Below are 26,207 nucleotides of genomic sequence, written 5' to 3' on the forward strand. Positions count from 1 at the left end.
GTTAATTTTTAAAAAGACGTACAGTACAAATAATAGAAAGGTAAAATTCATCAAATTAATTTGTAAAATTGAAAATCATGAACCGAATGAATTAAAATATGTTTTTTACATAAAATTTAGGAAAAAATTGCATTGAAAAAGAATCGAAGTTACATAACTGATTTATATCAGAAACTATAAACCGAATCGTTTAAATATTATGCAATTTTTTATTTTTTTTTATGGGAGATGTGCATAAAAAGTAAGCTCTTCGTTATAAAATTTCAGACATTGCGAATAAATAGACTTATTACATTTATAAGGATATAATATGTAATTTGTAGCAGAATGATATATTGATTTTAGCTTCTAACCTACTGAATGTAATATAACTGATAAGAATAATATAAAATAGATTTAAAAAATAACGTTACTTTTGTTGTGTAAGTATTCTTCAGATGTCGACTGCATACTTTGAAATGACATGGAATATTTTTAAAACAAAGATGAATAATACATTGCAGTTTGACAGCTCATTCGACAATGTTGCGTTTGTTCGGTGAGTAATGGCAGTGGACTTATCGGCTTTCCTGGAAGATAGTCCTTCACCGTTCCATACTTTGTACATAATGGAACTTTTGGTGTGCCATAGAAGCCTTTATATACTCCTTTGGCAAAACAGCCGTTTTCCCTTTTACCGATTTTTATGCACAAATTACTGACTAATTTCTTTTATATGATGCTTATACACTTATTTGAACATTTACCGATTATGGCGAATATTCAAAATACGTTTTGTGCGCTTTCATGCTCTAGATTTTATGCTTTGATGCTCTTTTTGTGCACATATCGTGCTCTATATGCACAATATTGAACTTCTCAAAATAATTTTTTAATATATAAGGTAGTTTTTTAGAAGCCACTCTTACTGATTAACGAGGTAATTTTTTTCCGTAGCTGTTTGCTATTTTTAGCAATCAATTCGGAGTAGAAAAGTCGCTTATTTAATTGCGTGTTTGAAAGATTATTTTTTAGCAACTTTTCGAAAATCGACGAAAGAAAACTTGACCGAATATGACCCGAAGCGAGTAATTTTAGTTAAAATAGGTCAAGGCTAAGTTAGTAGCAAGATGGATTCGTGCGGTCATTGAACAAATTAACTATAAACTGAAACCTAACTGGGCAATTCGTATCATTTAAATAAGGATTTGAATACAGTTTTATATTTAGAAATGGAAAAAAATTTGAAAGGATAATTTTTATTGTGTTTTTTTTTAAAGTTAACCTATTGATTTTCCCTCGATTTAAGCTATTATTTTTTAAAATGTAATATAGGCTTACTATTACTAAACAACGTAACTTAAAACGGTAAATATTTCGTATATTATGCACTTTGCAGAAAAATCTTACAATTCAATTTTATTAAATTAAAAACTAAAAAAAAATTAAATAAATAAAATTAAGTTCAATTGTTTTATTTAGTTTTAAATTTATAAATAAATAACAGTTTATATCTTAGTTTTCTAGACAACATTTCTACGGAATTTTTTTTTTTTTTTTCGAAATATTAAAATGGCTCATTTTAGATAATTACCAAACATTAAAATATTATTATTATTTTGTTATTCAATTGATATTAATTTAAAAATAATTAATTGATATTAAAGCTAAACATAAAAATGAGCAAATTAATTACTGTATTTGCATATTAGAAAATTCCTTATATTCGAAGAGAAATTAGATTCTTTGATTCTTTCTTAAATAGAAAATAAAAGGTTTGCGTGTAAAATGAATGAGAATAATCAGCTTAACATTAAGAAAGAGTTGATAACTTTTAAAATGAACTTTCTTAAAGAAAGAGCATAATCCTTAAGAATTTAAATAATACTTATCAGTTTTAAATTAATTACATTTATAAATTTTTAAAAATAATTGATGTGCACCTGCTAAATGATCTTTGTTTAAATGGCGCAATAATTGCTTATTAAGAAAATTAATGCATCAAAATTCAGGTATTATCGTGTGCGACATCCAACGATATCCGGAAGAACTTTTTAAAATCATAATTGATTCTTCAAAATTGATTTTTTGTTTTTATTAGAAGTAAATTGTAATTAGGAGCAATGTATATATTAGAGATCTACACGTGTAATTTCTTTAGGAAGATATTTAAAAAACAATCAAATTTCTGTTTAATATTATAAAATGTTATTAACACGGGAATGTTAAAATAGCTGAAAATATTACCAAAAATACTTTTACTTAGTTCGGAACATTAAAATTCTGTAAATATTTATGTCAAATATTTAAATGATTGAGCTGTGGTGATTAAATTAGGAAAAATCACCTAAAGCAAAATAAGTTTTAGCTTGTCATGTTTTTAAATTTAATAGAACAATAAAAATTTTTTAAAAATGAAGTGAGCTTTTTTACGTAGCTATTATTTTATATATTTTGTAGAAAATGTCAAAATTATAATTTTTAATAGAGTTGTCTTCTTACTATATTAATTATTTATTAGTACATCAGCAATTCATATTATTTCAAGACAAGTTTCTATTCTAATTAGATTCTACCTCTACTTCTTCTAAGATATTTATAACAAAATACAAAAATTGGATTATCAAAAATTCTAAATATTCAATTTATTATTATTTCTGTTAATATGTATAAACTTAGTAATACTGTTTGTTAAATAACGAATTCTTTGCCTATTCGCTAGAGGATTCGAATCCCATTTTAGATTGGGTCATTTGTATTCAGTGATTTCGAAAAGAGATTTGTTGTGAGAAAGAAGGCTGTGGCATTCATGTATTTTTATTTATTTATTTTTTTTTCGAATTGTCCAAAGTGGAAATAAAATCATTTAAAATTCCAATGATAACTTTACTAATTATATTGCCCAAAGGTGTATTTTATATGGAGCATTCTCAAAATACATGCTAACTGTAAATTAATTTACTTCGGCAACTACTCGAGTACTAAAGGAACAGGTATATTGTAAGGAAATTCGAAAGGAAGATTGAGAATCAAGCGTTATCGGGACAGGAATTAGATTGACCTCTTTCCAACCATCACCATTCGATACTCGAAAAGTTTAAATGCTGTAAGATGAAGCCTGATGTAAGTTTAAATCTAAGATTTACTTACACGTCAAACGTTATCTATGTCACACGTTAGTAGTTAAATTTTAAATTTAAGACATGCCCAGAAAGTTAATTTATAAAAATATATTTAAAATGTTGAAAATTTAAGAAAATAATATTTAGAACCGAAAAAAGTAAAATTTGCAAATTATTCATAACTGCTTTTCCAGTCATTTTTAGTTAGTTTCTTTCGTCTTTATTTTACTTTTATACATCAATATATCTTAAAACGTATTGAAGCACAAAAGGTTCTGTATACTTAACTAATATAGAATACACAAATCTGTTGATAATAAATTAATAGAGTTTAAGAATTTCTAATGGATAGTTTAGTTGAGAGCGAATTTTTCCAATCGTTTAAAGTTGTTATTGATGAGTCGATTACTGGGGAAGTTGCTATCTACTCTATGTCATTGTATAAATAGTAAAAGACTAAGTATTTTTGTCAGAAGTCTCCTTAACTAGTTTTCTTCCCTTCCGAACACAGGTTTTGTTGTGTGAACTGTCACTACTTGTTGTTTTTATCGATTGGAGTAGTATCTCAAGTCTATTGTGGAATGACCCACTTGAAATACAGCACCAGACAGAAAACTTTCCAAAAGCCAAAATGTTTCAAGATTTACTTAAAAGAGAGAATGTACTTAAGCTTCAATCGATAGAGGTACATGCAACATTTGTTAATTTGTTTAGTAACTTGTTGAAAATTATATGATATAATTATCTACCAGTATTAAAGCTTCAAAAATGGGAATTTGTTAAGCTCTAAAAGTTCTTATGATAAATAGCACTTAAACATTTATCTAACAAAATTTTGTCACTCCTTCATGGCATTTATTGCTGTTTTTCAAGTTCATTCCTCTCCGAACAAATTGCCGAACGGTTAAAGAGCAAAGACGAGTATTTAGGTTATATGAAAATAATGAACCCATTCAACCTGAAGTTTTGTTGCTTTCTATTGATCTTTTGATTAAATATGTATTGATGTTCTGAATTATTGATCGACTCCATACTTACTAGAATGGAGATTTATATTTCAGCATCTCTTTTTTTCTAGGTGGAAGAATATAGATCTATTCTGTTTTTTCAACGTAAAGTACTATATAAAACGCTCTTGACAGGCTTACGTTTATTCGCAACAAGCATCGGAAATAAATTATAAAATACTTTAGAAAATTGAAAACCAAAATCTATTTCTTATTTATCACGTGAAGGATTGAAATAAAAAAAAATTAAAAATATATTTTCAAAATTTGAATCTAATTTCGATACCAGCTTTAAAAAAATGATAAAAAATACCTGTTAAATAAAAATTTAGCACTACTGAAGAATAGCAAAATTTTGTTATAATAATATTTTATTGTCAATCTTCTTCAGATTTAATTCAAAGGGTTTTTTTTTCTTGTTATTTTAAATCTTCTCGTAAAAATAAATCAATAAAAATTCTTTCGAGTCGATTCATTTTTTAACACGCATTTAAATTATTATATAAAAAATAAGAATTTGTATACAGAAACCAAATTTAGCAGTTAACGTATTATTCACAATGCATAAAATTAGATTAGTCATATGTTTAGTGTTTTACACTCATATATATATACACGATAATTCATCGTTTAACGTTTTAAATAAACACCGAATAAAATAATAATAAATTTTTATTTCATATTTTTAAATTTTACATCATAAAATATTAAAAATTGTTGTTTTTTTATTGACCTACACAAAACCACCTGTTAATTTATTACATTCGATTGGCTCGCTTCCAAAGAGAGTAGAGTCCTCCTGGCAAATTACTGTACCTCAATGGCATTATTTTCATTGGCGAAAACTTAATGAAGCCTTGTTAATTATCATTAACAGTTATGGCTTGTTAAATTCTCTATTCCATCATCAAACATTACTTTACGAATTTTGTTGTTATGGAGATGGTCTGGCTGTTTCGATTCAAAATTCAAACAATTATCCATTGTTACCTTTGTTTGACTAGGAACATTTAATATGACTGTTTGATGACCGAAAACCACAAATTTCATTCTACACTACATCAACATCTACATAACAATAGATGAGCTTTATTAATTACAAGACAGGCGACCAAAGATATATATACATACATATGTATAAAATTATATTTTATGCTTAATACGATTCGATTTTATGTTTAGAATATTAAATTGCTCTCAGAAATAAGAATCAAAAATAAAACAAAATTGCTTCCTTTATTCTAAATTATTAAAGAAATAAAATTAAAATATATTTTATTTTATTTCGAAGCGAATAATATATAATTTTGTTTAAAATTTTAAAAAAATGGCGATTTAAATTGTAAACATTTAAATTACTTATTTCAAATCTTAAGATATAAATAAAATAAAAACGATAATAAAGGTTAGATAAATCATTGTACACGAGTTTAGATATAAACATATAATAAAATTCGCATTAAACTTAAGCTTTATGATTCAGTTAGGAGCCATAAAGGTTTTTTTTTTCCTTTATATAATCTAATAACACAAGCATTACGTACTAAATAATTTTACATATTATATAAATTCACTTTTAAAATGATTAAAACATGTAATTTATTAAAATATGTATTTTATGAGCATGTCTTTATTCCTGTACAAATTGAAAAACTGCTAATTTTATTGTTATTAATTTATATAGATTATTATTACTACTATAGAAATTATTGTCAATATCATTACATTATTATTATTTACAAAAATAAAGTTTTATTTTCCTTCTCAGACGTTATAATTTATTTTAAAAAATAATTTTTCATTCTCATAACACATAAATTTAATTTCTGACATTATATGACTACATTTATTATCAACAATTTTTCTTTTATACAAATTGATTTAACAGAAAACTTCAATTTTAGTAGCAAAGATATTTTTAACTTATACTTTGGAATTTTGAATATATTTTATTTTTTTATCATGAAACTCTTACTTCATTTAGTTTATTTGATAACGTATATTTTAAGAGAGAATTCAAAATTTTATTTTATATTATCAGAAAGGTTTTTTATTAAATAACACGAACTTATGAAGTTTGAATTCTGTTTTTCCAACAGAAACTAGCTGAGTATATGAGTAAAAAAGAAAAAAAAATGAATAAAAATATAAGGTATTCAAAATTCCTTATACAAGTTTATTCTAAAGATTTAAAAAAATCAACGTTAAGTTGAATTTATTATTTTTATCATTATTAAAGAGTAGAACCTACTCAAAGTGCAGTTCATTAAGTAAAATTAAAATGCAAAAAGAACTAAATAAAATATTTTTGCTTCATTTCGAACTGTACTTAATATTTTTAATGGATTATTATAAATTAGACAACACCCAGTTGTATAAGTGAAATGCATTTAGAAAGTACAAAACCTAACAAAGAAAGAAACCAATTTTCGTAAAAATGCAGGAAACCATTCATCACATTTCCCATAAAATGAAGCTACAGGATAAAGAGAGATTCCATGTTTGATTTATTGAAGCTGTGATTAAAACTGAAATTTCTCATTATTTATGACGGTTTCAAAATCGAAAACAACTTTCTACTCTATATGTATTAGTGTCGGCTAAGGATTAATACGTAAATATTTTATAGAACAATAGCACCACAAAAATTTTGTTGGAATAAAAGTATTTATTATGAATTTAAGAAAAAGTCGATTTATTAAAAAAAAAGTTAACTCTCTAAAGTTTCAATTTAATGTTCTATGGCTTCGTTCGGAAATTATGGAAAGTTTTAATCTCTTATCCAAATTTTAGTTTTTTGACTTTTTAATATCTTTCTAGCGAATCCTTTTTCTTGTTATCTGGAATAGCCACTTGAAATTTATATATGCAAGAAAATTCTTAAATATTATTACATTAATAAAGGATTTACATTGGATTAGTTCAACTTTATGTTACGAGAATTATTATGCATTATCTATATGATTATTCGTGCTTCCAAGCGAAAAGAATATTAACAAGTATTGCTCTTGTAAAACTCATGCACATAAAGTTTCAAAGACAATAGTTATATAACAATATTGTCTTTAATAAAATCTTGTTTTATTCTAAAGTAATTTTAATAAATAATAATTGTTATTAGTTACATCTTTGGTACTTTTTCAAACAGTTAAAGCGATTTTTCACCACAATGGTAAAAAGAAAAAATTAAAAATTAATAACGCAAAAACATTATTTTTTAAAATGCGATTCCACAACTGTAGTTTTGCAAGTAAGTCCATAACTATCTCATCAATTATTTATCCGTCACAAACCATTAAAAATTATTCAAATTCTCTACCAGTTTATCAGTTGTAATAATGCAATTGGAAGTAAAATACACATTAAAAATAAGACAGACTTTTTCATTAAATTTTAAAATTAATGTGGTTGTTAGTTTATAAACTCCTCATATATAAATCTTATATTCAAAAACAGCATTTAGCTACATGCTATTTTTGCTACGAATATTCAAAAGAAATTGGAAAAGAACATGTTAACCATTCTGTATTTTATACTTTTAATTTTTCTTTAAATAAAGACCAATGAAGTAAAGCATTATTTATTTTACAAAAAAAGCCATCACTTATTGCATTTACACAATACCTTATAAAAAGTTCCTATTGATGTAAGTAACATCTATGAATTCTAATGCTCCTTAGAACATAATTGAGTACCATAATTCGAATTTAAAAAATCTTATTATGCCATCATCGTTTAGATACGATTACTATTATGATCCTAATTTCTTCCGGTTAAATTTTATTCATATTGAAATTTTTCTTTTTTTTTTTTGAGTATAATATAAATCATCCATTCATCCCGACTTAAGCTAGAAGTTTTTCATGCATAAAAAATGTTGAATTACTGTGTTAAAGTACTGTGTGTTATTAATATCAAAGTAACTATGCTAATTGTTTCTCATATGGTCAAACTTCTCCATATAAAGATCTAGACTTTGGCTACTTTTAGCTGTGTTTGAGCTAATGAATTTACAAATAGATCGATTTAAAAGTCATAACTCGTCTTGTTTTTTTTTCCTTCTCTATCTATAAAGTCTATTCTACTTTGTAGAAAACGGGTACACAATCAGTGACCAACATCATTGCTTACACTGAGTTGTCTAGCCACGTCTACTTGAATCTGGAGAGATTCCAGTTTCCGACGACTATTTATAAAAATATATACATTAAATAATATCGTATTCAGTCATCACAGTAGTTTAGTTTTTCCATAATTTTTGGTTATGGCATTTTATAACAGAATATGTATGTGTAAATACATATAAAACATGAAAAACTGTTCATGTTTTTATTATAAGTGTAAATAAACACATTTCTGTAACATTTTCATAATTTATTTCAAATGTTTTTCCTTTATCCCGGATATTTATGAACGTATTAAATATTATTCAGAGCTCATTGTCATTTAAAATTTATGCAAAATAAAGAAAATATTTTATCAGATTTTCTGCAATTATAAATATATGTATAATTGAACCAAATCCAAAATCTAGATTAAAAAAGAATGCTTTGATGTCGATAAAACTTAAGAATTCGTATAAAAAATAAATATACATATTTTATTTTTTTAAATTGCTCGACAATCTTCTAAAATTTCGTTATAAAAATAAATGCATTTTGAATTTATTTTTATCACTAATAAAGCGGTTTGTATTTTATGATAATACCCTTCCTTTTTTTTTCTTTCGAAAATATTTATTCAAAATAGTGACTATCATTACATCCATTTAAATCCCGTCTGGTGCACCAGTTGTCGTTAACAATTTCTCGCCGAAGTTTAAAAAGCTTTCAAGTATCGCTTATAATATTTATATGATAATTTTTTTATTATTAGTATTAAAAACTAATAAAAATTACACACAAAATGATTGGTATTTTATAAATTAAATTCATTTTCATTCAATAAAAACTACCATAGTTTCCTCGAATAAGAATGGAACCGATGTGCTTGATTTTTGAATATGTATCACGCCGCGGCAGTAGCTAAGCAACGAACGGAACAAGTCAAGTTGAAACATTGTCACACTGCTGGGCTGCAGTTTTTATTTAATCATATTTTTTAAATTTATTTAATTTAAAATATATGCTTTCCACCTCAAGTTAGTATGGCTTGCCCCTGTACATCATACTTATCCTTTAACAATAGAGTCGTGCCTAACACCTTTCAGGAGAAGTTTTTTGAATTGAAATAACAAGACTCGGTTTGCGCCGGAAGTTTGTGTATAGTTAATTTGGGTCTCCTGCCCCTAAGCTTTTCTCTTCTCGACGTTCGTCTATTTAATTCCGTTCTCGAGTTTAAGGAAAGATAGACAGACGGACGGACGGACAACAATGGGAATTTATAGGTCTATAATTTTTTAAAATTGAAAACCAATAAAATATAATAACATGGGTTTCATTCTTACTCCATGAAAGAATATAATAACTATATTTTTCAGCTGTAACATTAGTATTAAATTTGCAAAGGTAAAAATATCAGCCTAAGTTGACCAGGACGATTGCAATTCGATTTTTTTCAACGTTTACGCTGGATTAAGTATAACTGTAAAGCTTCTCTTAATTTATAACTATTTGTAGTTCGCAAACTGAAAACTACTAAATGCTGATTTTTTTTATAAGTTTAGTTGTACTTAAAGTTCCTTACTAGTCCATTAATTAAATAGAGATTGAGAAAAGGAAATGAAAAAAATCTCTACATCTTTAAGTTCAATAAAAATTGTTAAGGCATTTATCTTATATGTGAAACAAACTAATCTGATGTTATAAATTAGATATTTACTCTTTAAAAGTTTAAATTTACTTTGTTTTAACCATTTCAATTTCCGTGAACTATAAACCGAGCACTATAAATTGAAAATAATAAGAATGTGGTATGTTGAAAGTAATCAATAAACGTTAAAGTTTAGAATAAAAAGAAAAAAAAGGAAAACATTTAATGGGGTATTTTTTTGGCGAACAAATCTCTTTCTTAGAAGATAACTGCCTTACAATAAATATCGCAATGAAAATTAAAAGATTTTGTTTTATTTCATCCAAATTTCGAATGAAATTAGATTATCAAGTCAATGAGAAGGTCATTAAATTACAATTATCAATCGTTCCTAAATGTTAATATTTTTAAAGAATATGTAAAAAAGCACAAATGAATCGATACGCCTATAAAAAGTCTCTGCTTTTTATTGTTTTCCTTTAAAGAAAGTGATTTTAAGATGTTTCCAAACTCTCTTATTGACTTTTCTTATCAGAAGATGTTAGTTCGTACAAAGAAAGAATTCTGCAAACAAAATTTAAAATTTAATTTAACATACATTAATGGCTTTCTAGTATTTTTCCAATAAATTATTAAATTTATAAAAATAATGTTTAAAACCACAAATCCGTATTATGTATAATTAGTCAATTGCAAAGTTAAACTATCATAGAAATTTGATTATATTGTATGATGTTGTATTTATGTATTTCAATGAATTACGTAGATAAAATGTATACTTTATTCTTATAGTTTATAATCGAAAACTTATTTTTTGCTGTAGATTTAAAATGGTAATCCAGTTATTTAATCATAAAATCTATTAATTATACCATTATTATTATGTAAATTTATATATTTAATAATAATAAACGAAAATATGATAACAAGATTGGAATGCAATATGCTGTTATCATCCCATGAACTAAGTTTCTACCATATATTTGCCGGCTCTTTATATTCTTCTCCATCTCTCTTCGAGTCTCTTAAGCTACTCTATCACATTCCTTACCATCAAACCGTAAAATAAATGCATTAGAAAAATTATTTTTTTTATTTTTTTAGATGAAACATTAATTGAACCTTCAATCAGCATTGTCAGAGAGCAACTTAAAAATGTAGACTGAACAGTCCTTCAATGCTTTTAGATAAAATATGTTTCTGACATAATATAATTTTCAATTTGATGTGTCACCTTTAAAACGAAAAAAGAGCACAATGTATCTTCACACTTTTTTAAATCAACGTAAAATTGCTAAATGTTAAATATAAACCCACAAAATTAGCGAATTTCTTACGGATGCTGATAAAAAAATTAAATTTATTATTTCTGAAAACTGGCACTAGGTATTGATCGGATCCACAGAAGTAATACTGTTAAAGGCATATCACGTGTTTCATTGACGTCATTTCCTAGTATTGGTTCAATTGAACCAAAACTAGCTGCAAAGAATGGCTGCTTCAAACCGAAAATAATTTTCTTTGCTTATATGACTATTGGAGAGTCTAAAGTTGGGAAATAATAATCGCTAATTGCTCAACATTAATTTAAGTAATAAAAAATTTTATATGTAAATAAATAGGTGTAATTTGTAACGCATTAAATTTAAATCATGCCCATGAGAATTGTTTATAATTTAGCTTTACTGTGAATATATATAATGGCATAAAAATAGGTTTAACAGTTCCTAAGAGACAAGATTCAATGAATGACAAAATAACATAATTTATTTTCCTTCTTTTTATATGCCGTAGAGGTAAATATAGAAATTGTTTTATATGTTAATTTAGGGTATGATTATTTCTGATAGGAAAACACTCGGCTCAATCATTGTCTTCATTAACAATTAACTATTTACGAGTGTAATAAAACTCCGTTAAAATTTAATATACTTTAATTAAACATAGAAAATGCTTTCTGTTCTAGTTTCCAATTACTAATGTGCAAGTGATCAGAAAACGCAATTTGGAAATTTAGCTTTGAACAATCAATCTTCAAAAACAAGAATAAAAATGCAATTAAGTAGTGAGAAAAATATTAGATTTGAACTTAATTGAAGGAAAAGATAATGATTTACATAAAATAAATATTATTATTTTTATTATTTAATTCATATACGAAACTTTCTATAAATAATTTGAAAATAGAAGGAAAAAAGAATCGGTTAAGAAATTTTATTCCTCGGAAACTTAAGCAAACTTCGGGCTTCTTTGTTGACTTTTACTTTTTTGGTGGGAATAAGATTACGTCTGATTCAGCTAAAAAAATCCTATGATATTTTACGTCACGAGAGTTATAGATGGGTGACAAAGCAGTAATTCCGTAATGAAAGAACTAACAACATTATTCACTAGCCGCTGTAGCAGAAAGTGATTGGTCTTCTACGTTTGCAAATGAATACGAATGTTGATATTCTCACGGGATTTGCTACTTATGTCAGAATTTATCTAATGATTAGTCATAAATCTCCGATGTAAAGTTTTCCAAACGAATATTTTAATATTCATAGGATGATTAGAAATTGAAGTTTTGATGATACTGCCATTTCATACTTATTCTAAGTACCCACAACTTTTGATCTTACTTCTCTGATATTATTTGATCATTAAAAGCCATAATGTCTTAGTGATATTAGTTTTTAGGGAACTCGTTTGGTTATAAAATCATTTAAAAACTTTCTTTCTTCGTATGAGCCATAATGGTTCAAAATCGATACCTGTTACTAGGAGAAATTTTTTTTATATTTCTAAATAAGTATTATTTATACATGTTTAAAAATAATTTATATCCATCTCTCTTGGTCATTGAGTTATAAATGTAACTTATAAATATTAAATTTTTTAAAAAGTATTTTTGATCACGATGACGTATCTAAGTAACAGAACTTTATAAGGTTTATTATATTATGTAATATTTCGAATTTTTATTCCTTATAAATTTTCAAATCACGCATGCTTTTTTTCTATTTTATATATTAAATTCCCACTGAATGTAAATTAGGAATCTGTCCCTTTGCTTTCTAGTTTATGTGTGTGTTGCATACTACATAAGTAAAAGTTTACGATTTTTGGCACGCAAACTTCTTTTCGATGGCAGAATAATATGACATCAACAAAATAGGACAAGGTTACTTCCAATTATGGGAATATTGCATGACACATACACCATGGCTCATATCGCTTTCGACTCTTATTCAAAATGCGACAGAATAACTTATTGGGCTATATAAATGATAGATCAGCAAATATATTTATTCTAATGGGAGATACACTTTGAAAATTAGATTCATACTATTCAGTTATTGCACTTTATATTATGTTCGAAATTTCCGCACTAATTATAATAGTAAACTCAGATTAATCACTCGGACAAATTAGTATTAGAAAATGCTATTTGACAACTAGATAATAAAGTACTTTAAAGTGAAGTGAGGATGACCCAAATTGATCCACTCGAACGATTGAGGCAAGAATTAATTGGCGACGAGACATTGAGGTCAATCACAAGTTTCTTTCAAGAAGAAACCGTTCGTTTTCCCGAAATAAATTAGTATTGTTCAAAAATAAATCATTTATTTTAGATTAAAAATAAGTATTCGTCTATCAATAAAAATATATCAGGCTTTAATAAAGAATCATTTATTACATCATCTTTGTACTTTTGAATCGAACAAACTTTCTAATAGAAGATAAATGTGTACTGTACGTATTTATCATTACAATACGAATAGGATTTCATTGCTTTTGTTTAAAGATTGCAGATTATAGATTTCGATATTCGAACTGATATTTGCTGTTTGGATTGCATCCAATGCGATACCTGCTAACGCTTAAAGTTTCAGAAAATGGAAGATTATTATAGATTTTCATAGTAAAATACTTAATCAAACAATAAATCTTCGGGAAATTTTGAATCGCATCCAAACGAAATTTATTTATAACTATAAAAATTATATGGTATTTAGAAGTCTTAAATTAAGTTTCTCTCACTTCCTAAAACCATGAAAATTTCACATAAAGATTTTAAAAGATTTCTTTTAAATGCAGTTATATATATTGTGTATAATTATGCTCATTTCATCGATACACATGTATATATGTGATTTTGCCACTAGTAGGAAATTAGGAAATTAAATGTGACTTCTACGTTGTGTAGATTTGTTCCAACAATAAATAGCAACGTTGGAATTATCACAGGAAAGGAGAATAACTTGGTTTGCGAAACTGTCGGTTTAATTAGTCCAAAATAATTAACTAGTTTGTCTAATAATGTAGAAATTATTAAAATATTCTATTAAAATGATTACAGATAAAATATAAAACTTTTTAATTGTGAAGGTATTATGTTAGATACAAAATATTTAAAGTAGATACATAGATAATCGAACAAAGAATATTTTAGGAATTTTTTCTTACAGATTACAACTGAAAATAAATTTGATATAATAGGAAACACATACGTTATAATAAAACGATCATTTTTTTTCTTCCAATATATATTCTAAAATACAAAAAACTTTTATTGAGTAGTCCTGTTATATACTGCAGTTATTTATAAAGAGCACTGTGTTAAAATTCTGCATTACAGTTATCAAAACTTATGTTTATTTTTTAATTTTCAGCGAAAGATTTTCATGGTTAATTTACTCGATTCAAAAGTTTCTATGATTTCTTTTTTATATATTAATCTAGGCAGCTTCGTCCATTTGTTCAAACATTTTCTGTTGATTAATTGATTCTCGGTATCGTCATTTCTAATTTTTCTTTTCTCTTTTTTTCTTTTTCGTGACGAAAAAGTGTCGTGACGATTTTAAGCTAAGTTTTTTTTATATATATGTATATAGGTTATAGGTTATATAGAGTAGATATTACAATTATAATCAATATATTTATTTTAAACTAGAATATCATATAAATTATATTGATTAAATAATTTTTTAATCTTTCATATCACTTTGTATATTTTTAAATCTCCCATAACTTTCAATTTTTTTAAATTAACATTGATCATAGAGTAGATAAATTTCCATTATAACTACAAATTCTAAAACAGTTTTTCCCTGTAATGTTTACATCACTTCTATAACGTATGTTTTTCTTTTATTCTATGTAGAATATAAATAACTATAAAACGAGGAATGATTTCTATTTATAGCCTTTACTTGTATTCAACTTCTATTATATGTAATTACCTTACAAGTTATAAAAACATTTCCTAAGATATTGTATTGTACTTAAAGAAATAATTGATAATATTCATTCAATATATGACTATTGATTAAATAAAATGTTAATATAACATAGTAATACACGACATTATAGAATTTTAATTTCAAATATTAGATATTTGCAAGCTTTTAGGATGTAATGACTGATTTATATTGTTTAACTAATCGAATTGTAATAATTGTTGATCTCTCGACATTTAGATATGATAATTTAAGTTGTAAATTATAAAGATTTTAACTATATTAAAATATATAAACTTATTGTCGTTTATAATAAGTTACATAAACTTGTACAAAGATTACAAGATTTTAACATTTTGAAAAAAAATAAATAAAATAAAATTTTATTGGCGAAAAAAGAACAATATTAATTGATTTTTAATGTTAAAAATGAAATTTCTTTAATTTTATTATTTAAAAGTTTAAATGCAACAACGTCTTATTAATATGGAAATTACGTAGATAAATATGTTTAAAATAATGAAAATCTTATTAATTAGTAATTAAAATTAATTAAAAATACTCGTTTTAAGTGGCTTTTTATTTCTTTCGATTAATATGCATATTTATTAATTATATTGTATTTCAAGAGTTAATAATTTGTAAAGCTATTAAGTAATAAATTACTTGTCAAACTATAAATAACAAGTATTGCTTTTTACTTTTTTTTCTTATGAAATGTTTAGGTTCTATTGGGACCTCTGTATGCTTCTCCTACTTGTAGCTAACCTCATCATCCTTCCCGTGGCGATTTCTTTCTTCAATGACGATTTGTCTGCGAGATGGATAGCCTTCAATTGTTTGTCAGATACCATCTTTCTCTTAGACATTGTCGTCAACTTTAGAACGGGTGAGTAAATAACTTAAGACAAATTTACTTGCATCACTTTCTAAATTTCTTCGTTATTGTCATCGTAGCTAAAATTTATGACAGACTTGCCAAGTTTCGACACTAACATTATTTATTTATTTATTTTAAATTGCAAATTTCATTACCTTTTTTTTGTTGTCTTGTTTAATAATTTTTAAGAATTTGTTTATTGAAATTTATTTTTTTTAATGTTTATTTTCTCAAAATAATAATTTTATCGTAGAAAATTGAGACATTTTAAATTCATAAACACTACAACTTTCGATTTATGAACCAATACATGGTAAATGATGATAAAATACATGTCAAATTTACGAAGAAATTATCTAGAAGTTGTTATGGCATAATTAACATCCACGTCAATATTTGTCAACTGTGACAGGTCAAAGTTAAAAATCGTTAAACATTGCAATGTTTTCCCGTGTAAAGTACCTGTAAAGGAACTTCTTATAGTCAAAAGTAATTCTACTCAGTTTTCATCCATCACATAGATCCCAAGGGTGTCAACACGGACGTCTTTCTCGTGTTCTTATTGACGCATCTAACCATACATTTCTGGATCTTTTGTTTGTTGAAAGACATAAAGAAAATTGGCAAAAGAAAGAAATAAAACCACTATAAATTCAATTGAAATCGCATTTCCTTTAAATCGGTTGCTGTTATGATATATTTGAGGTTTCTCTCTCTTGATATTACGAGATTTATTTAAAACATCAACGAATGATTCAAGAATCTCTTTATCAATCCTCTTCTATCCGAATTTTGAAGAATATTAAACTTGAATTTGTTCGTCGTCATGTAAATTTCGAAATATTTAACGCATTTAAGTAGAAATTTTTTAAAGTTAATTTATTGTTTGAAATAAATTTTTTTACGAGAATCTCTCTCGCAACTTAACCCAGTTATCTTGTAAATAGTGCACTTCAAAAATGCATTTCAAATTGATTTTATTGTACATATTTTAAGTATAAAAATGATAAAATTATCATTTATAAATTACGAAGGATGTATGAATTATTAAAGACATAAAATAATGATAAATTGAATGTAATCATACATTTTAAACTATTTTAACTTATATGTCGTAAAACGATAAATAAACATGAAGAATTATAAGTATCATTTATAAAAATAAAATATCTTATACCTTGCCAGCTACACAATGCTGATAAAATAAGCTGGTCGTTCTGTTTCTAATTTAAGAAATTTCCAACTTTTTTATCTTATAATATTCTTTTCCTTTTAAAGCAGATTTCTATCATTCAAAATCCGAACGTATAAAGTTTAACGAGATAAAACTGTGCTGTATCTAAATTGTTCGCTAAAAGGCAGACTTTGAGAAGTACCGTCAATATGGTTACTGATAAAAATATTTTTCAATAAATTACGGTATATTCATTGGAAAATAAAAATCAATTTTGTACACGGCAAAGAAACTTTGCTAGAGTTTAGATGTTATGCTAATAAAATATGTTTCTATAAAGTATAATCATATTTTCGATGCTGTTTTTCGTGACTTTCTTAAATGAGTATTCGATGTGGTCGTAAAGGAACTGAAACGATAAGTGACCTATGGGTGATGACGTCAAACCAACGATCTTCTATTGTGACGATGTCCTTGTTGAAAACTTAATGGGAATCTGATGGAAGGCCGACATATTTTTTGACTTATTATTTTTATCGTGATGATGTTCAACAGACTCAAAAACTCCCTTTTTGATGAACAAGAATGGCTTCTTTGCTATGATAAGCTACGACCTCCTTACAGTTTCGATACTAAAGTGCCAGACTCTTCTCTATATTTCCTATGTTTTTTTAAAATATATATTAAAGGTAATGAGCGTTTTTATGCGTGCGTATTATTTTTTACTTACCTGTATAAATATTCGAGCATTCGAGAAAAATTTACGATCCGTTAGTTTTGAAAGTATGAGACATTAATCCGCATTTTGTAAAATAATATCTTATCAAAATAACCACAAAGAAGCATTTTATTAGTCTCTAATAACAATTTATGACAAAAATTTACGGCTGAGCTTTAGTTGTTAATAATGAAATTTTATTTTTACAGGTATTATGCAGCAAGACAATTCCGAGCAAGTGATATTGGATCCTAAACTTATAGCTAAACATTATGTGAGGACGTGGTTTTTCCTGGATTTGATAAGCTCTATACCTCTGGACTACATCTTCCTTATCTTTCAGCAGGACTACAGTGATAACTTTCAACTCCTTCATGCAGGAAGGGCGTTGCGTATCCTACGGTTTGCAAAAATGCTCAGTTTATTACGCCTGCTTAGATTATCTCGGCTTGTGCGTTATGTCAGTCAATGGGAAGAAGTATATGTAAGTATCAACGATAACATACATCTACATTTAAAAGTTTTCAAGGTATCAGAACGGCTTCTGGTGGTAATATCGAGTGAAAGAAGGATTAGGAAAATATTTCATATTAGAAAAAAAAAAAAAATCCATCTTTCAAATGAAATTTATAAAATTAGCTTTTGGATTTTAAATTATATAAGATTAATAACACCTTAGGTCTTAATTTAGGAATAATATTATCATTTCTTATGCATCATTTTATTCACTTTTTCTTTTAGTTTAGATTTTTTAATTGATCCTATTTTTAACATGCTCACAATTTAATAATTTATTTTTATTGAAAAAAATTCAATTCAAAAATTTTTATATTAAAAGTAATTTAAATAAACTATAAACGAAGAAAAAAAAAAAGTTTATTTAAATTAAATAAAATTGAATTCTGTTGATAGCTTTCATTTTAGCAATAGGAAAATTAATATGAGAAAAATTTATAATTTTTTGCATCTGTGACTAATATTTGATTTTTTTATTGTTCATTTTTTTGTATTATTTCAAACAATTTTTGGGAATGAGATTTCAGTAAACTTCTCTACGATTTTCGAATTCTGAAATTTGATTTTATGTATTCTAATAATCTAACAGATGTTATGGAAATTAAAATAAATGACTCCAGACTCCACGAATGTTCATAAATGAAAAGTTTTTTATTATAAGCTGTACTAAAAGTTGGACATCTGTAGTGTCTTTATACATATTTTTCTTAAATTTCTTAACATTATTAGCAGGAAAAAACTAAACACTAAAACTATCACTAAAAAAAATCACTAAAAATACACTAATTAATTAACGAAACAAGTCTAGTAAAAACTTCTGCTTAAGCTGTAATTCAAAATAATAATAATAATAAATAAGAGTTAAAGTTCTTTTGTGAACGGATTTTATTTTCTTAAATAATTTACAGACAATCATATATTTTTTTTTTTCCTCGTAAAACGCTTCTAGGCATCATTTTGACAGGAAAATGGAGAGAGAATTAAGTGATGTTATTGGAAAACGAATGAATAATTCTTTAAAATTTCGCTACCAACTACTCTCTAATTCCCCAAACAACGTATTTATTATTTAGTAAACCAGAAAGATTCGGCATTATATCATTGTTACTTAATGTGGTCTACGATTTTCAAGTCTTCTAATCAATCGATTAATCTTGAGAAGAAATAGATTCTTATTGAAAAAAAACTTTTTAAAAAATCTTATTAGAAATATAAACTGGTTTGAATATAAATTTTAAATTTATCATGGGACTTAATAATATACAAGTAACTTATAGAATTTGGAGAATTTGGATAGATTTATTCTACATTCACGAAAACATTTGTCACATAATTCAACTTGCATTATTCTCAAAAGTGGAATAAGTCTAATGTCTCGCCGGATTATCCACCTTCAACATTCGATAAGAAACATCGAATTTGTTTTTTGTTGTTCTATTTTCTGCACTCTTCAAATAGAAAGTGCTTATAGCAACTCTGATAAATTGATAATCTACTGGTAAACATTCCTCTCTGTTTATTTTTATGATAAGTTTTTATATATTAAAAAAAATTGTTTGAGTTTTATTTTTACGTTATAAATATAATAGGCTCTCTTAAAATTATATTTATTTGCGTTTATTTGTTATTATAAAGTTATAATTTTCACGCAGAAGACAAAAAGACAAAAAGAACTCTACGGATTCTTAATGTTATAAGCAGAAAGAATTGTTCCACCATAGAATTAATCAGAGTAAATATTCTTAAATTCTCTCAGTTTTAATTAAATATAGATGCAAATTCCTGATAGGAGTGTTTAAACACTAGTTCGGGAACTTTACTAATAGTGCCTTAAGAAATATTTGATGTCAATGCAGATTTTTCTGTGGAAACGAATCTTATCAATAGTCAAGTTTCATTTGTTTATAGTCAACAGCACATCTCGATTAGTTTGCATAAATAATGAAACTATTTCCAATTTTGTTGATATTATACATCTGCAAGATATATTTTACAGTTATTTTATCCAAGATGAAACTTTTTTAATTATATAAATTATTTTCGTTTCGGTTCAAGGTTAAGATATTTAAGTTCTAATCGATCAATAACAAGGAATTCAATAGAAGATTTTTAAAAAATGTCAGTCAAACTAAAACAAGAGATGGTAAATCATTTCCTGTAAAACGTGACAAAGAAAATCACCAAAATAACTTACAAGTAACTCTGTGGGATCTAGATAAGGGCCGTATTTAAGATAGAAAAAGAACAACTATCCTGAAGGGAAAACAAGTCTTTTCTTCTTTAGCGAATGAATGCAATATTATTGAAGATATCGATTGCTTGAAACGTCGATAACTTAGAAGTTGACTTTACAAAAATTTTATATAAAAATATATTTTATTATTTTGTTACTAATTGGATTGGTATGAAAAAAAGAAAACTCTTTTTTTTTAATTTTTGAATATTCATAACATGCTATAATCCTTTATTTTTTAATTTATTTAAAAATATAAGCTTCTGCTTCTTTTTCAAAACAAATTAAAAATTATTTGAAAGAAAATTTTGTGAAATTTTACAAATATCCAGTTGGGATATTATATTCTTATCATTTCATGCACTGCTGATTTAATTGCTTTGCTTATTTTCTCTACCTAATTAGGATGTTTGAGTACAACAATTACAGATTTTCATTGATTAAAATTATATCAAAATTTTGTTAAAATAATATCAGTTTTGAACGTTATTTTTGTACTGAAAAATAACTTAATAATGCATTTCACGAAAATTATATAGAAAATATGATATTTCCTATAATTATTGGTAGGTATTTTACTAAATTTATCTCACATAGTAGAATTGTAGATGCACAAAATGGCTACCAGATCCATTTCAGATACCATTTGAACACTGAAAAAAGCCATGTTTTATTCATATATTTCTTAAAATAATTTTTTTAAAAAATTAATAATCTTCAACTTTTAAAATATTTATTTTATAGTTTTAAGAAATAATTTCTTTTTTTTAGTTTTAGTAATAAATATAAATAAGTAGATTTGCACAATCGCTAGCATGAAGTAGTTATTTAAAAAGTAATAAAGCTGATATTAATAAGCATGATTCACTTTAAATAAGATATTAAATGATGCATTATTATAATGTTATGTCAGTATATGTGAAAATTGGTAGTTAATTAAATAACTTATATTTTCTTAAAAATATTTTGTGTATTAAATATTTTTCTTAAAATATTTCTTAAATATACATTTAAATGTTTATAAAATTTAATTTTAAAATATTAAAAAAAATATTTAAATGTAAATTATGCATGTTTTATGATATATAATGCGCATTTTTTAAATTATCCAATTGCACGCCCTTTGTTGTAAATTTGTGTTGTAAATTTAATCCTTGAGTGGCGATAACGTGCTTTCAGTGGGATAAATATTAAAATTAGCACCATGCTGTTTTTGTTTTGTGGCACATTGTTTGCTATTTTGAATTGTTTTAATTAGCATGTCACCCCCATCACTGTAATTCTTTAAAAATTGAAGATTATAATTTAATTATATTATGGGATGTTTTACGCTCTATCTTTTAATAATTATACTGTATATATATTACTGTATATAGTATATGCACATACATCTACGTAACCGCCACTCAGGGTAGAGCAAAAAAAATCACGTAATATACAGCCGAGGCTAATTTTTGACCAGTTTTGAGCCGTCTCCATCTCTCCCTATTTCCAGATGCACAACTTGGCCACCTTAACCCAGACAACAGGACCATTCAGCTATTTGTTTGATTATTGTGGGGAAGCGTGTGCCTTGAAGGTGGGTGCTTGGGGATTTATTTAGTTAGATTACTTCGTCGGAGAATAAAAATTTGGATAATATTTTTATTGGGTCTTTTTTCTTCTCATTTTACTCAATGTCTTTCTTGTTCTCTCTGTCTTTTTTCATTCATTTTTTGTCTTGTTAATTTTTCACCAAACTAATATGGTGAAAGATTTTATTTATTAATAAAATTTCTAAAAAAATGGCATGTCTAATATAATTTTAGTGCCAATTGGCATCATTTACATTCTTTCTTTTTTAACTAAAATTAATTATTTATTTAAATTTTATTCATTAAAAATGATTAAAAATAAATTTGGATTATTTAGGATTTGCATGGATTTTTTGCATCATTCTTCATTATATAGATATATAAATATATATATATATTTCATTTATTATTATTTTCTTTTAATCATACTTCATTCATTTTTGCTTGATGAATTGAATAACATAGCACGACTTCATAATTTATTCATTATATTTCTCTTCTCAATTTTAACATTTATGAAAGCACGTATATAAAGCCTGAATTCTTTATAAAAAATAAAATAAAATAAAATAAAATTGACGGTTTTTACCTCAATTGTATATTTTTTGATATGTTTGTTAGTTTATGGGAAAATTTCCCATGGTAGTATGCTTTTCATGTTTGTTATATTTTATCAAGATGAAAGATACAAAATCATATATATATTTATAATATGTGTATATACAGATGCTATGAATATTCTTTTTAACTCCTAGATGTTTATACGTATGGAAAAAATCTTGTATAAGATAACTTTGGATAATTTACAGGAATTTCAGAATATTTATCATTACATTTATTCACCTACACTCAGGGTTTGTGTACAAGATAATATTATAATTTATGCCATAAATCAGAAATGCTCCAACATACACAATAATTATGACATTTAGTATTATGGCGTAGATTTTTTTGCTATAAAAGTTTACAGAACACTATCCAAAGAATGTTTCATAATTTTATTTTAAAAAATTACTGTTACTATTTGTGTAGCCACTTCAGTTTTATCAAAATAAACAGCCATAATTTGGAATCCTTTTCATTTTTAATAAGCACAGGATGTTGAACAAATAATTAACGTTGAAAGATTTTATATATTTTCTCAAAATTCACAAAAACATATTTCCAAGTAAGATATATCATTTAGAATTAGAAGCATTATATTTTCTTAAACACAATAATAATATAAACTGACTAAATACTATATTCTTCAATATAATTGTACAGGTTATTGCTATAGACATAAAAATTCTTTTGTTTTTATAGTTAACTTATCAAACACTTTTATTCAGTATTTTAAAATATTATAAACAAATTTTCAACAGAAAAATGTAGATAATACAGTTTATGTAGAGACATAATCCAATATTAGTTAATTATAAATAAACATTTAGCAATTAAAATTGTTTCAGATGTGCAGTACATTATTTATACATTTTTAAATGCAAGAACATTTTTTTTTAAATTACATCTTATCACTTTCCTCTCTATTATGATGAATTTAAATACGTTCTATGCAATGTTTTAAAGCAATAAATGAATAGATGTGCACGAATAGCTTCTGTTATTATCCAAATTTAAATTTAATAATTATTTGAAGTTATTTTTAATAATTTACTTGGCAATTTTATGGGTTAAATAAAAAATAGAACTTTAAAAAATATATATTTTTTCCTTTAATTTCAGCATTTATTAAATGTAATGAAAGGCTTCTAAATGAAACTAATTAAATTTTGTAAATGCTTTGTTAAACTTTTTACATGTTGATCTCTTGATTAATAATGCAGCTTAATTGTGCTTGTATTTTTAAAATCAATAACTGATACTTAAATTTTTCTATACTGAAAGAAGAGAAAATTCCTCCCAAAAATTTTGAAAACTATATAAAGATACTTTAATTTTAAAATATTTAAATTAAATGAAAACTTCGATAAATAAATATTTATATAATTAAAATTTATTACAATAAAATAAGAAATTTTATGCTTAGAGAATTCAAATTAATATTAAAACAGAAAATTTCAAAGTTGGATGAATAGCAAGAATATCATCATTAAAATATACATTTAGATAAAATTACTAACGCAATTAATGCTTATAAAAATTTAAAAAACTGAAGAAATATTTTCCATTCCAAATAAAATGATATAGTTTCAACTAAACACTAAGCTAGAAAGAAATCTTAATAATATGCCGCACCATATTATATATGTTACTTCATTGTCATTACCATACAGTAGCAACATATTACAAAGTAAAATATAAGAAAAATGCATAATTTAGAATAAAACACTTAATTAAAAACACATTTGTAAATAAATAAATATGACATATTCATGCTTTTATTCTGGCAAATCACAAGTACTTTTATTTCATTGAGTAAATAATATTTTGTTATCTTATAGTAAATTAAATATTATTTTATTCATTATATTTATATTTTAATATTATTATATTCAAATAAGATATAAAACGATCAAAAATATTCTGAATAAGTGAGAAATCTGAAAATCTTTGCATTATATTCATACACATAAATCTATAAAAATGGGTGCAGAATCGATTTTAAACATGCAGAATATAGGTTAGATATTTATATACCGTATTGCATTTTATGAAAATTGAATGTTAAATATTAGAAATGTCCTTTCAGCATTTGGCGTCTAAATTTTCTCTCTTTTCCTATTCCAAAACACAAATGAAATATATCGAATTTTCTTTGTCATCATTTTCTATTTTTTGACAAAGTATTAAAGTAGAACCGACGAAAACGAATAGAATATTAACTTTCCACCTTTGAGTGTGATCATCTAGAATTGAAAGAAATATATTCACTTCTAGAATTAATTACCTAGAAATAATTATTTAAAAATAAACTTCTTCCATTCATCTACGAAATTAACATACATTAGTGTTATTTACTAAATGAATCATCATCATAAAATTTTCATAAACTTACTTAAACGTTATTTCTTTTTAATTCAATTTTTATTAATTCTTTTTAACATAAAATTTTTCTCATACTTCTTATTTGTTGATTTTATTCTTATAGTTTTTTTTTATTTTAAAAAACAAATTTATTATCAGTTTTCATAAATTTTATAAAAATAATATTCGAAGAGTAAACTAAAGCCTAGTTTAAAAAATGAAATTTTATGTATTTATTTTGAGTTATATTAGTAGGAAGTTTAGTAGTTGGCTAGCTTACAGTAACATAAATTCGTAAAAGTATAAATTAAAAAAAAGAAATTAAATATATTTAAAACCGTTGTACTGCACAGAACTTTCTGAAATCATAGTATTTACACCACTACGTTTCTGCTTGAAAATAGTTTTAACCTATACTTAAATATAGAAAAAAATAAGCTCAGGCATTGTTTATTTTTAATGCAAAAGGATTTTTTATTTTATTTGTTAAAACTTTTCGAAAAATCTCGATATTGTTTTTATTCATTTGATGAAAAAAATTAATAACGATTAATGCAGAAATTTAGCCTTTTGAAATGTTTTTATAGAAAACAGATGATTTAAGAAAGACTTACAAAACATTTTCATGTTTTAATGCTTACAGAATAATAGTTTATTTTGTTAATTATTTCTTCTCTTTTGTTTATTATTTTTATCACTCCATGATTTTGATAAGTTTCCTTTCCTATACAAATTTTATTTAAATGTTTTCCTTCTTCAAAAGAAAAAGAGCTAGAATATTATCTTATTACTCTTCTTACAGGTTAGTATCATATACCAATGTATTGAGATTATTTACAATACATTAGATTGATATTTTTATTATTTTACGCACATTTTTCGAATTAATCAACATTAAAATCAGTTTTTTTCTTCATAAAATCATTCTTCGACAAATAATGGAAGAGTTAATTATACATACTTATTGAAGATTTTAACTATAGGGCGATAGAGCATAAAAAGAAATTTTCATTGTAAATACATTCATTAAACAAAGAACTAAAGATTGAATATGAAAT

At 25.1% G+C, this 26,207-nt stretch overlaps 1 protein-coding gene across 4 annotated transcripts in view; it reads left to right on the forward strand.

Moving 5' to 3' along the window:
• Nucleotides 1–26,207, forward strand: part of Ih (hyperpolarization activated cyclic nucleotide gated potassium channel Ih) — a 97,690-nt gene that overhangs the window by 10,825 nt on the left and 60,658 nt on the right. Inside the window, exons 3-6 of one of the 4 annotated variants that reach the window (XM_067274547.1) lie at nt 15,813–15,976; nt 18,069–18,133; nt 18,203–18,343; nt 22,104–22,187. In XM_067274547.1, coding sequence (XP_067130648.1) covers nt 15,813–15,976; nt 18,069–18,133; nt 18,203–18,343; nt 22,104–22,187 — 454 coding nt within the window. Of the gene's footprint in view, nt 1–15,812; nt 15,977–18,068; nt 18,344–22,103; nt 22,188–26,207 lie in introns of all 4 variants that reach the window. The other 3 variants (XM_067274548.1, XM_067274546.1, XM_067274549.1) reach the window with 3 other exon arrangements.

Source organism: Centruroides vittatus, unplaced genomic scaffold (genome assembly GCF_030686945.1).
Source record: "Centruroides vittatus isolate TY-2023 unplaced genomic scaffold, ASM3068694v2 contig_549, whole genome shotgun sequence".
NCBI lineage: Eukaryota > Metazoa > Arthropoda > Arachnida > Scorpiones > Buthidae > Centruroides > Centruroides vittatus.